The 16987-nt window shown below is 39.8% G+C and overlaps 1 protein-coding gene across 1 annotated transcript in view; it reads right to left on the bottom strand.

Moving 5' to 3' along the window:
* The window catches only part of lrpprc (leucine-rich pentatricopeptide repeat containing), a 154880-nt gene that overhangs the window by 17182 nt on the left and 120711 nt on the right, over positions 1–16987 (bottom strand). The window contains exons 26-30 of the mRNA XM_068045217.1: positions 14596–14664; positions 14240–14330; positions 8811–8953; positions 4735–4879; positions 1987–2113 (exon numbers count right to left, since the gene is read on the bottom strand). Coding sequence (XP_067901318.1) covers positions 1987–2113; positions 4735–4879; positions 8811–8953; positions 14240–14330; positions 14596–14664 — 575 coding nt within the window. The remainder of the gene's footprint in view (positions 1–1986; positions 2114–4734; positions 4880–8810; positions 8954–14239; positions 14331–14595; positions 14665–16987) is intronic.

Raw genomic sequence — 16987 nt, 5'->3', positions numbered from 1 at the left:
TACTTCCAATTTTGTATGATGCCTCAAACAACAGGCATCCATGATCTGGCTCCATTACCTTGCAGATCATTGAGTCTATGGATCGCTCAGCAACTCCTTCCTAGGCATGTGAATGTTCTGATCCCACTTACTCACGCATTTCTTTAGACACCAAACATCCGATTTCTTTCAACTTCCTCGATCCTCACTCATGTTTTCTGGTGGAACACTCTTATTCGATTTGGTTTTACTTTATTACTCAATTAGTGAATGCACTACAATATTAAGAACATCTATAGTACTGCAGGTTAAAATGTCCAACTGGCAATAATTTAAAAAACACAGCTATCATAAATTTCCAATCGAGTGACAATTCTACCAATGAAACCATAAAGCTGCTTTTTTGCAAAATTTACTGGCAGGCATGCAACATTTCAATAAATTTAATCACACCAATAAAAATAGTACTTTGCTGAGTGACAGCAGCAGTTAGTTCGTTTTCTGGAGAAAGGTTCAATCATGTAGATAACAGCTTAATGGAATGATCCAGTACTGTAACAGAGAATGTTCCCCCTGCAACAGCTGGAAACTTTGGGTAATAGAGCTCCAGTTTCATCTCTGCGAAAGCAATCCAAAATGAATCATATTGCCGAGCACTCTCCTCATAACCTTGCATTTTCCTTTGCTTCAAACATTCATCCATTTTCACATTGAAAGATTCAATGATTTCTGGCTGTGCCACTCCCTGTGGTAAAGCATGCCACGCTTGAACAACCCCCGGTGTAAAAAATTTCTCCATGACTCCCTCCACACTTTGTGATAATTTTAATTTGATTGCCCATCATCACTGCATTACCCAGAGGAAATAGTCTTTCCCCCTTAGTCACCATCAAAACATTTTGCAATTTTAAACCCTATCAAGTCTCTTTAAGACATTCCCCATCCCTAGCATCATCTGAGTAAATGTCTTTTCTATCGTAGTTTGCTTAAACACAGTAATCTAACTGTGGCCTAACCTAGGTTTTAAATACCTTCATCATGGCCCCTTTTCTCTGACTGTATGTCCTTACCAAAAAAAATTTTTACTAGCCTTTTTATGGTTTTAATCGACCATGACTCACATTTTCAGGGAATTATGTATTTAAACACCTAGGTCTTTCGCTCATCCACAGCCTTCATGCCTTATGCCCTTTCTTTGTAAAATGTATTGCCTCACACATATCCACATTACTAGGACACTAGCTCTCTCCTCTCTCTCGTAGATCCTCGATTTATTTTTCTACCTGATAATCTGTACACAGATCATTTTCCTCCTGGGCATTTCTACAGGCATGAGATTTTGCCAAAAGACGGTCCTTCTGGACCGAAGCTTTCCTGTGTTAAATGCCATCCAATGCACCAATCAAACACTGCATGACAACCTTGGAGAAATTAAAAAATTTTAATGATGAAAGAACATTATCTTTAAAAGCCAGAAAGTGTCAATCCTTGCAAAAAAGTACATAATCCATACTGTACAATCTTTCAGTGGATGAGGATTACACAATTTATCAGAGGGCCATTTGAGCTAAACTTGAACAATTATCTGACTGCATTTAAACTGAACAGCACTCGTCCACCGCAAGCACATTACTTGACCTCAAGAATTCTGAAGATCTGAAGGGAATTAGGGTCATGTGAGAATTACTGTGATCAATCCCAAGAAAATCCTTCACACAGTACAGGGTTAAACTATACCCCTCAGTCACTTTCAGCCTCCAGGGTTCAAATAATACAGCATTGGTCTCTGGATTTTCTTACTCAGAGCCAATCCCCTTAATCCCTGCCTAAGCACCCATTGCTCAGTCGTGATTTCTCCTTTTCCATCTGTCAGTCTTAAATCAACAATTTGTACATGAGACAGTGTAATACAGACAATAAAGGATTTACGTTTCACTATTTTCAAATCTTCTCCTACAATTAAAAGACTGAACTACTGTTAGGGCCTTCACTCCATAAAAAACTTACTTGCTTTTGACATCCATGGCTTCCTCCAATAACCCATGACTCAGAAGAGTGTTCATGAAGCTTGAATAAGCAGCTGAGCTGAGTACTAGACCCTTTTTTTCAGCTTCCAGGAATACGTTATGGGCTTCTAACAAAAATGAAGAGTTTCCATTAAAATAGAATTATAATGAACCACTCTGCTAATATTTGCAAGCCCTTAAAAACAAATGTCAAAGAAAAGCTAATTTTCAACAGCTTAAAGGAAACTATTTTCTAGCTATTAGTCTCCTTCAGTACTGAAGGTTAAATTTTATGAATTCATTTTTTAAATACCACAACGGAGAACAGAGAAATGCATTTTGTGAAACGATTTTTTTCAATAATATAAAAAAAAATCAGTAGCAACCAGATAGTGCAGTGTGGGTTTTGCACACTGCCTTCTTGCTTCTGGGGCTTTTGGCCCAATGCATCTTAAGAAACAACCCAAGTAACCCCCGCTTGGAAGTACAGTTAAACACAATTTTCCACTTGCAGCACCAAACCTAGTGGAGATTGGTATGTTGTCGACACCATTCAGACTTTTCATTTAAATCTTTGTGAATGGTCCATCACGGGAATTAGGTGCAAATGGCACATTTCCATTTTAGTGTAACCCTAATGGCCATTCTGGTATAAGTAACTCCAATATCTGAAAACCTAGGCGTTGGTGTGATGGGCATAATTTTATAAGACAGCTGAATGGCAGATGTAATTGAACCAAAAATGGGAACAGTGAGGTACGAAGCCTTTCATGCTAGCTAGAAATTCAGTTACCTTATTTGTATGGGAAGAGCGTCAGAAGAAAGAATTGCATTTATATAGTGACTTTCAAGACCTCAGGATGTCCCAATGTGCAACACAACCAATGAATTACTTTTGAAGTGTCACGGTTGTAATTTAGAGAACATGGGAGCCAATCTGAACACACCAAGGTCTCACAAATAACAATCAGATAATCTGTTTTAGTGATGTTGGGGAGGAATAAATGGTGATCAGGATACCGAGAAAACTTTTCCACTCTTCTTTGCATAGCCCCATGGGATGTTTTACACCCACCTGAGAGGACAGATGGGTCCTTGATTTAATATCGCCTCCAAAAGATAATGCACTGACAGTGCAACACTCCCTCAATACTGCATTGGAGCATCAGCTTAGATTATGTGCTCAAGTCCTGGAGTGGGGCTTGAGCCACACCACCTTCAGTTTAGAAAGTCATACCACTGAGCCAAGGTTAACACTTAGAGTCAAAGTAACAGTTGGACTAAGGCAGCAAAAAAATGTCAGAAGCCTTTTCATGGCATAGTGTCAAACCAGTTTACACAATGTGACTTGCTGCAGGATGTTCTATGAAAGTAAACATAAGCTAATGGTCAGAAAAGTCCAGTGAGAAGGCATACATAGTTTAGAAATTAGGATTGGAGGTGAGGATATGGACACTCCAGATCTGATAATCGATAAATAGACCAGAACTGAAAGGAACAGCCTCCAAGGCACAATATAATTTTGCAGTGGCATCACATTTCATACAACATATTGTACAGACCAAAAATATCACTTTTAATCCTCTGAATGGGAGTAACAGAAAAGACAGATTTCAAAAAAATTTTCTTCATAAAAATTTATTAACTCAGATTCCCAGGGAATCTTCAGGTAGGGAAAAGAGATCGTCAAATATGAGAAACTTGACAGTATTTCTGCAATTGCAAACAAACCAGTGGTACACCAGATCGCTGGATTCATGAAGAATTGGCAGTATACGAGATCACTCTATTGATGAGGAACTCAAGGACATAGTAGATTTCTCCATTCAATCTCTATTCTCCTCCACAGTAACAATTAGTAGCATAGAATCAGAGAATTTTACAGCACAGGAAGCAGCCATTTGGCCCGACATGTCTGTGTCTGCTTTTTGAAAGAGCTGTCCAATTTAGTTCCATACCTCAACTTTTTCTCCATAACCCTGCAAATTAGTTCTCTTCAAATACATTTCTGATTGCCGTTTGAACGTTCCTATGAAATGTGATTCCACCACCCTTTCAAAAACTATGTTCCAGACCTGAACACCCCTTAACATGGAGTTTGCGAATAATTACTTAATTGGACCCCATTTAAATACTGAAAGCAGATTGGATAAAAAAGATATAAACTGTCAGCAATGTCATAAGAGCACATTCAAGTCAGGAGGGACTGAGTCAAGAGTTTGTTTTCTAAAATATTGTATGCAGCTGCACAATGGAGTAATGAAAGTAAAGGGTCAAACTGACAGCAGTGTGCATCAGGACACGCTACATTTTGCGTTTACTGCAATTCTCTTCTCTTCTGAAGGTAGTCAGATGCTGGGGTAGTCCATCCTCATCATAGGTAATCCCTCGTGTTGAGGACACTTCTTCCTTGCAGATGGCTGGTTTGAAGTGAAATGCTGGTGCGGCTGTGGGTTCACAGATGGCTTATGAGCCCCATCTTAGCCTTGCAGGCTCTCCCACAGTGAGGACATCAGCTGTTGGCTGCCCTGGCCTATATGGTTCAATACCATACAAGACATGATCTTTATTAATTTAGTCAACTTTTAAGATTAGTAAAAATGATTCAAGAAGGCTGCAAATAGGTAGGAATATGTTAATAGTTGGGGTTTAACTTCTGAGCTTTGTCTCTAGGTATGAACAAAGTTCAAATTTCTAATTTGGAGATCAAAAAAATTTACTGTTTTTTAAAAGTTGTCACAAATTGTACCTTGAATATTGTTCTTCTTGCAAAGTATGAGCAGTCTGCGCTGATAGTCACTGGCAGAATCAACAGGCAAATTGGCAGCTCTTGCTCGTGTAGCTTGACTGAGAGCAGCAGATGAAGTGGATGCTGCAGCGTCCTCATACCATGTCTGAGAAACAATTAAAAATAATTAGAATGTCAGATTTGTGCAAAATAAAGAGGAACAATAACAAACTTATAAAAGAAGCAAAATGAATGTTAGCCTTCATTTCTTTCTTCTATAGGTTTGGCATCTTAAGACATTTTGCTCTCTTGCTTTGAGTTTAAGAGTACACACCCTGCTAACTGACAGGTGGCATGGATGACTCCCCAATGCTGCTCAGACACTGGCTGGTCTGAGCGAGGACTGTCAGAATGACATTCATTACAGCTTCTCCTCCCTCTGGGAAAAATACCTGGACTCCATTTGGCATCTCATCACAGTGAATGGTTCAGCAAAGAGTATGGATGAACCCATGTCATACCACTCCACAGCATCACTTAAATCAACAGTTATCTTCCAATCTACCCGGCAATGTTGAAAATTGCCCAGGTATGTCCTGTACACAAAAAGCAGGACAAGTCTAACCCGGCCAATTACCGTCCCATCAGTCTACTCTCAATCATCAATAAAATGATGGAAGGTGTCGTCGACAGTGCTATCAAGTGGCACTTGGTTAGCAATAACCTGCTCACTGGCACTCAGTTTGGGTTCCGCCAGGGTCACTCAGTTCCAGACCCCATTACAGCCTTGGTTCAAACATGTACAAGAGAGCTGAACTCAAGAAGTGAGGTGAGAGTGACTGCCCTCGACATCAAAGCAGCATTTGACTGAGTATGGCATCAAGGAGCCCTAGCAAAACTGGAGTCAATGAGAATCAAGGAAAAGCTCTCCACTGGTTGGACTCTTGCCTAGCGCAAAGGAAGATGGTTGTGGTTAATGGAGGTCAATCATCTTAGCTACAGGACATCATTGCTAGAGTTCCTCAGGGCAGTGTCCTAGGCCCAACCATCTTCAGTTGCTTCATCAATGACCTTCTTTCAATCATAAGGTCAGAAGTGGGGATGTTCGCTGATGATTGCACAATGTTCAGCACCATTCGCGACTCATCAGATACTGAAGCAGTCTGTGCAGAAATGCAGCAAGATTGGGACAATATCCGGGCTTGGGCTGATAAGTGACCAGCAACATTCGTGCCACACAAGTGCCAGGCAATGACCATCTCTAACAAGAGAGAATCTAACCATCTGCCCTTGACATTCCATGGCATTACGATCGCTGAATCCCCCACTATCATCCTGGGGGTTACCATTGACCAGAAACTGAACTGGAGTAGCCATATAAATACTGTGGCTACAAGAGCAGGTCAGAGGCTAGGAATCCTGCAGCAAGTTACCCACCTCCTGACTCCCCAAAGCCTGCCCACCATCTACAAGGCACAAGTCAGGAGTGTGATGGAATACTCTCCACTTGCCTGGGGGGGGTGCAGCTCCAACAACGTTCAAGCTTGACACCATCCAGGACAAAGCAGTCTGCTTGATTGGCACTCCATCCAGAAACATTCACTCCCTTTACCACTGACACACAGTGGCAGTAGTGTGCACCATCTATAAGATGCATTGCAGCAACGCACCAAGGTTCCTTAGACAGCACCTTCCGAACCCATGACCTCTACCACCTAGAAGGACAAGGGCAGCAGATGCATGGGAACACCACCACTTGCAAGCTCCCCTCCAAGTCACACTCCATCCTGACTTGGAACTATATCGCCATTCCTTCACTGTCGCTGGGTCAAAATCCTGGAACTCTCTTCCTAACAGCACTGTAGGTGTACCTATCCCACATGGACTGCGTGATTCAAGACGGCAGCTCACCACCACCTTCTCAAGGGCAATTAGGGATGGGCAGTAAATGCTGTCCTAGCCAGTGATGCCCACATCCCAGGAACGAATAAACAAAAATCCTTAGCACAACAGCTGCCAGGAGTCAGATAAGATCATATTAGTAGTTTCCTCTTCCCTGCACCATTCACCAGCGCAAAGCTCAATATTTGTCAAACTCACTAGTCAAATGCGTTGATTGCTTCTAACTTTACAAGATTAGCTCATCCTGCAAGTTGCAATTCAGTTTGTCTTCAGTCAGTTTTACCACCTGCAGACCCATCCTATTACTGTCAGCAGATACAATTTGAACCCAACACAAAAATTGACTATCCGCAAGATTAGGAAACCTACAATAATAAAATGTACTATAGATTACTTTATGTAGCTGCCTTACAGAAAAACATTTGTAAACTGGTTCTCAACACGCCACCTTTATATCAACAACAGCTTATACACACACACGATACAGGAATGTAATCAGATAAAAATTGACACCGAGCCACATAAGGTATTGGGGCAGATGACCACAAACTTGGCCAAAGAGGTAGGCTTTAAGGAGCATATTAAAGGAGGAAAGAGGTGGAGTGGTGCAGAAGTGGAGAGGTTTAAGCAGGGAATTTCAGAGCTGAGGTCCTTGGCAGCTGAAGGCATGGCGATGAAAGCTTCAGTGAAGGAAGTGGGGGAAGTCGTTTGGACCTGCATTATTCAAAGTTATGCAACCATTTCAGTACCATATACTAACAAGATAAGGCTGTGATTTTATATGGAAGTTTCATTCAGTTGCAAGTCCTTGCTTGCCAACAGTCAACTATGGTCAGCCAATGGTGGAGCAATTAAAATCAGGGGTACTCAAGATACCAGAATTACAGAACTACAGATATCTCAGAGGGTTGTGGGGCTGGAGTAGTATACAGAAATAGGGAGGGGTGAAGCCATGATTTGAAAACAAGGTTGGGAATTTTAAAATCGAGGCATTGCTTATTCAGGAGTCAATTTAAGTCAAAGAACACAGGGGTGTTAAGTGAACGGGACTTAATATGAGTTAGGATACGGGTAGTGGAGTTTCGGAAGGCCTCGTTTATGAGAGGCAGAGAGGTTTACGGAGGGAATTCCAGAGCTAAGTGCCTAGACAGCTGAAGGCACAGCCACCAACTCCTGGGTGAAGCAATTGGGGGATGTCACTCAGATCTATAGCATTTGCAAAGTTATGTAATTATTCCAATACCTTACACTTAAGCAGATAAGGTTGTGATTTGTATGAAGGTTTCATTCAGTTGGTTGCCAACAGTCAGCTTTCAGCACTTTCCACATTGGTGTGTGAAGAAATTTAAGCTGCAAGTGTAACATTAATGTTATGTTGGCTTCGTAATTGGTTGGGATTTAAGAGACAAGAGAATGAGGATAAAGGATATCTTCTCTGGTTGGTAGGATGTAACAAGTGGTGTTCACCAGGGATCTGTACTGGGACATCGGCTTTTTCCCATATACTAATGACGAAGGAACAGAACTTTATATTCAAGTTGATAGATGACACTAAAAGTTAGGAAGCAGAATAAGTTGTGTGGATGGAAGGAGGAAATTGCAAAAGGGACAAACAGACTAAGTGAGCAAAACTATGGCAGATGAAGAAAATGTCAGGCAATGTGAGGTTATCCACTTTTGATCTGAGACACAAATCAGAATATTCCCTTAATAGGGCCTATGGAGGAGGAAAGAAATTTAGGTGTCTATGGTCACAAATAAAAAAAAGCTAGTGCACAGGTGCAAAAAGTAGTTGGAAAGATTGCTGCCATGTTAGCTTTTACCTCAAGGGGGTTGGAATTCCAAAGTGAGGAAGTGATGCTTCAGTTGTAGACAGCCATTGTTAGACCCCAAAAAGGCTCTGGTTGCTGAGTCAATTAAAATTTTTATGACTGAGCTTGATAAGACTTTTCTTAGGCAAGGGTATCTGGGGCATGGAACAAAGGCAAGTAAATGAAGTACAGATCAGCCATGAGCTAATTAAATAGCGAAAGAGGCTAGAGTGGCTGAATGGTCTACTCCTGTTCCTACGTAAATTTGTGAAATAACTGGTGCCTTAACTAGAAATTCTATAGCAACTATATATTTTGATTAAGCTTTCAATAAGATTTAAGAAATGCAAACTAAATCACTGTTGGTTAAAAAAAAATTAGTACCTCAGGAACTTCAAATGGTATCTCCTGACCATTGGTCTTGAGTATTTCAGCAAGCAATCGGAGTGTTCGCTCTCGGGGAATCACATTTTCCTCTTGCATTTTGGTCCATGTTGCATCAGCTTTTCGCCAGTCATTATTTTCCTCTGTTTAAATTAAGAAGTTAACTTAGGAAGCAAGAAAGATGAATAGGAAATAATTTCAGGGTCTCTGTTGGGTAATTGAGAAGAGAAGAAAAAAAACAAAGGAAAAGTATTCTAATTAGGTGCATTCCCAAGTGTTTTGAAAGGGGAAATTCTTTTTCTCTGCCTTTAAATTCAGAATGTGGAGTCAGCAAGCCTAGGAATTAATCATGTGTGATAGCCAAATTTACTTGCATATAATGTTTTACTTTAATATAAAAATTAATACCAAAAATACTGCCAATGTTTTTAAACCAAACAGATTATTTAAAACAAAACTCCAATTGTGTTCCTGGGTCAATCATTAATGGATCATGTGTAAGCAGGACGCGTTGGCCATTGAAAATTATTTATTTAAAGGTGCCAGCAAGTGGATTACATTGCTCAAAACATCATCAACTGGTTACTGTACATTCAGCAACACATGCTCTGTTTCCAGCACTTTAGACATTTAACTCTAATTTTCAACAGAGAGTTGGTGAGAATTGTTTTTTTTAATTCTCATTCTCCCACCTTTTGGTATTTCATCCCCATTCCCAACATAACACTCATCTCAAAATGTTATGCTCAGTGGGGTTGTACTAATTAAAACACATACGAGACTCATGACAAAAATAATTACGCTTGGAATTCAGGGGAATGCAGTCATACGAATGGAGATGGTTGGCAGGCAGAAAGCAAAGGACGTGGGCAAGAAGTATCTTGGACTAGAAAGGTGTGAGGAGTGGTGTTCCACATAGGGCTTCTGTATTTCGTACTCATAAATAATCTGGACTGGGGAATTGTAGGAACAATATGGAAATCTGATGTCACCAAACTTTGGGAGAAAGGGGTAGGGCAATCGTGATTAGGACTGTGAAAGTTGTAGGAGGTAGTCAGAAAAACCAGCAAGATGGTAGCGGAAGTCCAATGTAGAGAAATATGAAGTGATACTTTATTTTCCTATTCTTAGCTCCAAAATTTAAGTTAAATAATAAGATTTTGAATGGAGAAGACCTTGGAGTACAGACATACAGGTCATAAAGGTGGCACAGGTAGGTATAGCCTTGGTTTTGTAGCTAGAGATATAGAATACAAAAGCAAAGAGGTAATGTTGAACTTGCACAAGACATCAGTTAGGTCACAGGAAGGATATTAAAGCAGTGGTACAGGTGCAATATAGAGTCACTAAAATGTTACCAGAGATGAGGAGTTACAGTTGTGAAGAGAGACTTGAAAAGTTTGGACTTTTCTCACTAGAGTTAAGAAGGTAAAGGGGTGATATGGTCGAGGTTTTCAAGATTATGCAGGGTCATAAGTCATACTATTTTCATTGGTCAGCAAGGGACAGTAACAGAATTTAATGCTATCATAAAAATTGTAGTGGAAGCTAGAATGTGGATTTTTTTGGTCACAAATCATCACTAAGTAGAATCTGCAATTTTTTTTTAAAAAAAGGATTATTAAAGGGTATAGGGATCAAGCAAGAGAGTGGGATTAGACTAGCTCAAGTCAAGAAAAACATTGGGACAGACTTGATGAACCAAACGACTTGAATCTATGCTGTAAAATGCTATGATTCTATGAAAGTTAAGAACTCTTAAAATAAAAAAAGTAAACAGGAACAAACAAAAATATCTTCCATTATAATTTTTAGGATACTGAACCAACACAATAAATTTCCCAGCAAAGGCAAGGTTTTTCTTTTGTTACCCAGTGGCACCAAGGTATACTTCTATGGTAAAAGTACATTGAAGGTTAAATGCAACAAATACAGACTACACCCCCACACTCTGCACCATCTGTCAGCCTTCTTGTGACATTTCAGTCTCCATACCACCTAACCTTTGTAGCCTCCTGGAAAACAAATTAAAGGCAGCTTTGTGTTGTTGGCTCATGTCCATATGGATACAGAATGACCCTGTAGAAATCAGTTTTCTCTTTGGTCTTTTAACATCCAGAGAAATGGGACACTCCTACAGTCAAGTCTGGGCTTATGTAACCTCAATTCTCTTTACAATGTGTCTTGACAGTTAAATATTTTCTGAAATATTACTGACACATGAAAAAAAACTTTTAGAATTCGTTCAGAATCCACAAATCAAACTCATTAAAAATGGAGTACCCTGTGCCATGCATATATTTTACTGGGCTCATTTAGCATAGAAAAACACTAAATGAAAAATTATACTCAGCCAATATACGTTGATATTACAAAAAGACTACTGGCATCCCTTGTATTATATCCCACCAAGTATCCACTCCCACCCTCGCCCCATGCTCTTCCCCATTCCATCTCCTCCCCGCTCTGTGACATGCTAGTGTCACAATTCCATTGGTGCAGCCACCTCATCTATGCTCCAGGCCTGCTCTTGCACCTCTGGTGACCTTCAATCTTTTTCACCCTCCCACAGGCCTCTAACTTCCTCCAGCCATACTCCCATTCCCCCCTCCCACAAACTTGCTCTACTTTTCCCCCCTCACTCATCCCAGTAGCTTCTCATCCCCTCTAACCCTGATCTACCTTTCCCCAAACCCCAACTCCTAGTCTCATCTCCATCAGCGCAATCATACCTTTGTCGAGGCACAATTATCCTTCACCTTTTAAGCCTGCCTAACTTGAATACTGCACTTAATCTTGATTCTCCATGTGCAACATTATGGGAGACTGACTGGTAATTTATTTAAAAACTGTTTTCCATTACAAATTCCTATGCCGACATTTGTAATGGAAACTGCTTATGTCACCTTGGGCTGAATATTGTAAGTCCCCTGACGTCGGGGGTTATGGCGAGGGCCCGATAAATACTTCCGGGAGAGGCCCGCTTTGGGCCTCGACGCTGGGAAGGCCCCACCCCATTTTACTGGCGAGGCAAGGCCTTAGGGCAGCCCCCCTGCTCGATGACAGAGCATTTATTTAAATATTTAAATAAATGCAAATCAATGAACAAACACTTACCATGTCCCAACGGCTGTCCCACACCGTTATTCCGGCCAGTTGCCGGAAGTCCCGCGCTTTCGGATCTCTGTTCGGAGATCCAAGGTGTGACACTGGTGGGGGGAAGTGGGGAGGAGTGAATATTACAAGGCGTGGTGGGGGTGAGAGAGAGCGCGAGTAAAACTCTTACTATTGGCTGAGGGGCTGGTGAGAAGGTGTTCAGGGTCAAAGGGAACGAAGTTCAGAGGAAGTTCGGCATCAGAATAAAAGTTTGTTTTGGAGGAATAGGGCAATTTATATATTGAGTACTCATTTGGGGGGGGGGGGGGGGGGGCGGGGTGGTGGGAGAGGTGATTCAAAGTGATACTGCAATTTTATTTGAAGTTTTCGCACACTGGGACCTTTAAAAATTTACATGACCTGTCAGGGCTTGAAGCCCTTTAAAAATGGCACCAGGCACTGTCGCGGGGGATGAAGTGCCCGCACCTTCTACATCTTCAGAAGCGGGCAGTCCATCCCCTCCATGCTAATGAGCCGCCACGCAACATATCGGGCAACTCCAGGGCGCACGTCTCGCACGCAAGCCGTGCACTTTTTGAAGCTCGCCACCAAAAATTCAGCCCCTTGTTTAATTTTAAAACTGGTCAGGCTGTAATTGGACTCTCTCACCAGCGGTGTGCTAACAAACCTCAGTTTTGCACCTCCCAGCTGCTAAGTTTGTACTGCACAGAAATTGCTCCCACCAACTGCAAATTGCAGTACAATTTGTTAAATAATAAATATGAAACCATTTTCTTTCCTAAAATGAGGACCAAATGTCTGATATTGAGAAGTGAATTCTGGCTTGCTAGTCTTTCTTCAAGTGAATATCAATAGATTGTCCAACTATGGAAGAGGGGAAGGGAATGGCACAGAAATCAGAGCTGAATTTTATCCTGTATACACCCAGATTCACAATTCTACTTTCCACCAGTCACTGTATAGTGACCATGAGTGGGGATTCTAGCTGATTTTTCATGACTATAGTTCACTCAGCTGTAGTGCCCTCATCTGAGCCAGTTAACACAAGAGACCAAATTGTATATTTGTCAGTATGACACCGAAAGGTAGTCATTGCAATGTCCATTACAATTATCTAACCCTTTTTACTCACATCCCAATTGTAAAATCTGGTGTAACAGTCAACATTTGATACTTTTTTTCAACAACTTACATTTATATAGCACCTTCAACATAGTAAAACATCGCAAGGCATTTCACAGGAGCATCATCAAACAAAATTTGATGCCGATCCACATCAGGAGATATTTGGGTAGATGACCAGAAGCTTGATCAAAGAGGTTTTAAGGAGTATATTACAGTAGGAAAGAGAGGTGGCAAGGTGGAGGTTTAGGGAGGGATTTCCAGAGCTCAGGGCCTTGGGAGCTGAAGCATGGCCACCAATGGTGGAGTAATTAACATCGGAAGTGTGTTCTCTAAATATACATAAGGTAATTTGTAAAAACTGTTACGATCTGTATATGAAGTGTATATGAGTATGTATATGAACTTGCGACTAGCTTACTGATTGCTGACACTGTAGCCTGGAAGGAAACAAATTACATACAAATGAAACAGCAGAAAGTTTTTACTCACAGACTGAGAATACTAACACAAAATTACACACCATATTACACTTTGAATAGAAAAACAGAGATCAGCTTCAGAAACTGTTTGCAGGGAATTCATTCTCATCAGTCTCCCAACAGAAAACACACAGCATGTGGACTATGGTAGCCTAACAGTAACTGCATTGCTCATAGGTTGTGTGCAAGCTACATATACCACTTAGCACCATAAACTGACCCACTGGAAGAGCCAGTATAAGAAGAATGATCTTTAAAGAATAAACAAAATCGATGAGATCAGTTTCAGGTTATACGAAAATGTAACTTTTTAAAAACAAATTAAAACATCCTGACTTTGGAATCTACTAGACTGGTGACTACTAGGTTAGTGAAAGATCAGTAACAATAATCTGCCAATTCTCTTCTCTTGCCCCACCCACTTCACCCAAGAGGGAAAGAAAGAAATCATTAGATTTATAATGGGTTGTCAAAAAATACATTATAATTACACATTTTTTTGCTCTGATGCTGGAGAGCTTTAATGCTGTAGTCAGTCTTATCGACTCCAAGGAATTAGGTTAATTGTGATCAGAAGTGATGCTATGTAGTGCTTGAAGATTATTTAAAAAATACTGCACTATATTTCATGCACAATATTATATGTATATATAAAAAAATATCTATTGGTCATCAACATTAATGACAGATTAAAAGAAGTTCACTCACTGAAAAGCCTCAGAAGATAATAGTATATCTGATCCCTGTCACATTCAAATAGCTTCTGGGTCATTTCCACCATGTTCTCAAGAGCTTCAACCTGAAGCAAATTAGGAAAATATTTCAGAATGATAGAAAAAGTTCACAATGGACACATTTTGTTAATATTGAAAGGTTTTCAAAACAGTCTAATTAGAAAGGGTCTTATAAGAAAGGGATTACACAGCCTTGTTTTACTATTTAGAAGATTCACCTGGATTAGAAATATGTTTACAGATGGCCCCATTCTCCTCTTCTCCCCGCTCCACCAAGTTTCTCATAATAATCTTGTTTTACTAACTGAGGAAACCACACAACCGACTTACCTGATTTGTGGCTGTGCACTTATCTGCAAACCATTGAAGCCTCCCTGGGCGGGCTCTCAAGCCAGGAGTCTGTAGGAAAGAGAATTTATTTAAAAGAAAAAAGGATAGGCTAATAAAAGGCAATTGGTCAAAATCAATACATTTCTTAGGATGATTGTGTTTTAGCACCTGTATGAGATGATCACATTTTGATACACAGAATTACTGAATGAAATTTATGATATTAGCAATTGTGGTAAAACAATTAGTTAAATTAGTCCACAATGCAATTCTACCTTTTAAAAAAATGAATCTACAATAATCACAACTGGTCTGTTGTGGCACAAATAACATTAATAATCACATGTTTTTATGCCTGTTCTGCAAGCCATTTGTGACCTATTGTATTTACATTCAATTCACATTATACAATCATGTTATCTCAGGTTATTATTGGAATAGTTTAATATGGACTTTATATGAATTTGCTTCTACTGTGCAGTTTATATTTAACAAGGTTCATAAAAATGCTTTTTCAAATTAATTTAAATGTTACATTTACAATTAGATTAATGTGCCAAGTTTCCAAAAATTCTTTAAACTTATAAGGATTTAAATAAACGTACACTAATTATTCCATTGTTCTAAATCAAACCAATTTGGTCATACTCCATAAATTCTCAACAAGTTCATACTTCCAACATAGAGTTTGATGGAGCAGATAAATTTTCATGTTTCTTTACCATTTCAAGTAGGTTTATATAAAAACTATTGTACAGAATTAAGTATTACACCACTGAATGCTGAAAATTAAACAAAGGAGTTTGATTGAAGGTACAGAACAAATAGTACATTTGATTACAACTTTCAATATCTTCACTTATCCAAATGACACGGATCGCAACAATACACAAATCCACTACATGCAATGTATTAAATCTCTTGTGTTTAGACTTGATTGATGGGTCTGTCATTTAAAGGACAACTACGCAATAAATGCAGATACCCTTCAGCTTTATCTGATATTGAGAACAGTTTTCACTTACAATAAGTCTCAATCCTCAAAAGAACATCTAGGTCAGCTTAACTAAATCTCCTAACCTCAGTGGATGTTCTACATTTACAGCTTATTGCTCAAAAACTAAGTAGTGCTTTAACAGCCAAGGTTTCTTATAAACTGCAGAACAGTGGCGATGACATAAAACATCCATTTCACAGAATTTTGTAGTTTAAATTATACTACTTCTGACATCGTACATTAGTTTTGCTACACGAGTGGAACAACATATCCTCAATTGATTAGGGCACTTCCCGTTCATACCATTACATCCTCTTCATTTAGTCATGTCCTTCTATTCCAAAGTCCATTATGGATTCAAAACTAAACAATCAAAAAGCTTATTGAGAAAAATTACTACAATCCAGCCTACATTAACACTAAATTGGAATATTTTACCCAAAGATATCCTGCACCCTTTTTTAAAAATCTGCCAAAGTTGAAGTGCAACTCTTTGCAGAAGCTTAACATGATTGCAAAACTACACAGCAAATCCCCAAACATTTTCATTCTTGTATGGCAGATTAAATATATTCAAAGCCACACAAGTACTTTAAACTCAAAAGCAAATGATGCATACTCCTAAATTGTATCTACACCAACATATCAAATGCAATTTTACTGTACATCTGTTGACACATTTTTATTTGTGCTGTGAAAGCCCTTTTTGTGTATGTAAAAGTAGAACTGAGCTCATGCTTGTCAGATTAGGGTTTTAGCTTCAGTCTATTACTGATTGATTTTTGTTGCAGAACTGTTACATCCCAAATTAACATGTTCTTATTGCTCCATGCTGCCTGCAAATTTAAGGAAACAGTACATCATTACCATCCAATGACCTTCCACCCCTAAAATAAAGATTTGACAAAGAGGACGGCACAGTGGTTAGCACTGCAGCCTCACAGCTCCAGGGACCCGGGTTCGGTTCTGGGGACTGTCTGTGTGGGGTTTGCAAGTTCTCCCTGCTACTGTGTGGGTTTCCGCCGGGTGCTCCGGTTTCCTCCCACAGCCAAAGACTTGCAGGTTGATAGGTAAATTGGCCATTGTAAATTGCCCCTAGTGTAGGTAGGTGGTAGGAGAATGGTGGGAATATGGGATTAATGTAGGATTAGTATAAATGGGTGGTTGCTGATCGGCACAGACTCAGTGGGCCGAAGGGCCTGTTTCAGTGCTGTATCTCTCTATGACTCTATGAATGGAAGCACAGGGACACAATTGCACTGGTACCTACTCAACAACAGCTTCATCACTGGTCTTGGATGCTAATTTGCTTTAGCAAACATAAGTATCCAGTAACAGAGTTTACTATAGTTACTTTCTAGTATCGAGTGGTCAAGTCAGCAATTCTAGGAGCCA

This window comes from Heterodontus francisci, chromosome 13, assembly GCF_036365525.1.
Source record: "Heterodontus francisci isolate sHetFra1 chromosome 13, sHetFra1.hap1, whole genome shotgun sequence".
NCBI lineage: Eukaryota > Metazoa > Chordata > Chondrichthyes > Heterodontiformes > Heterodontidae > Heterodontus > Heterodontus francisci.
This window is presented reverse-complemented; position numbering and strand designations above follow the sequence as displayed.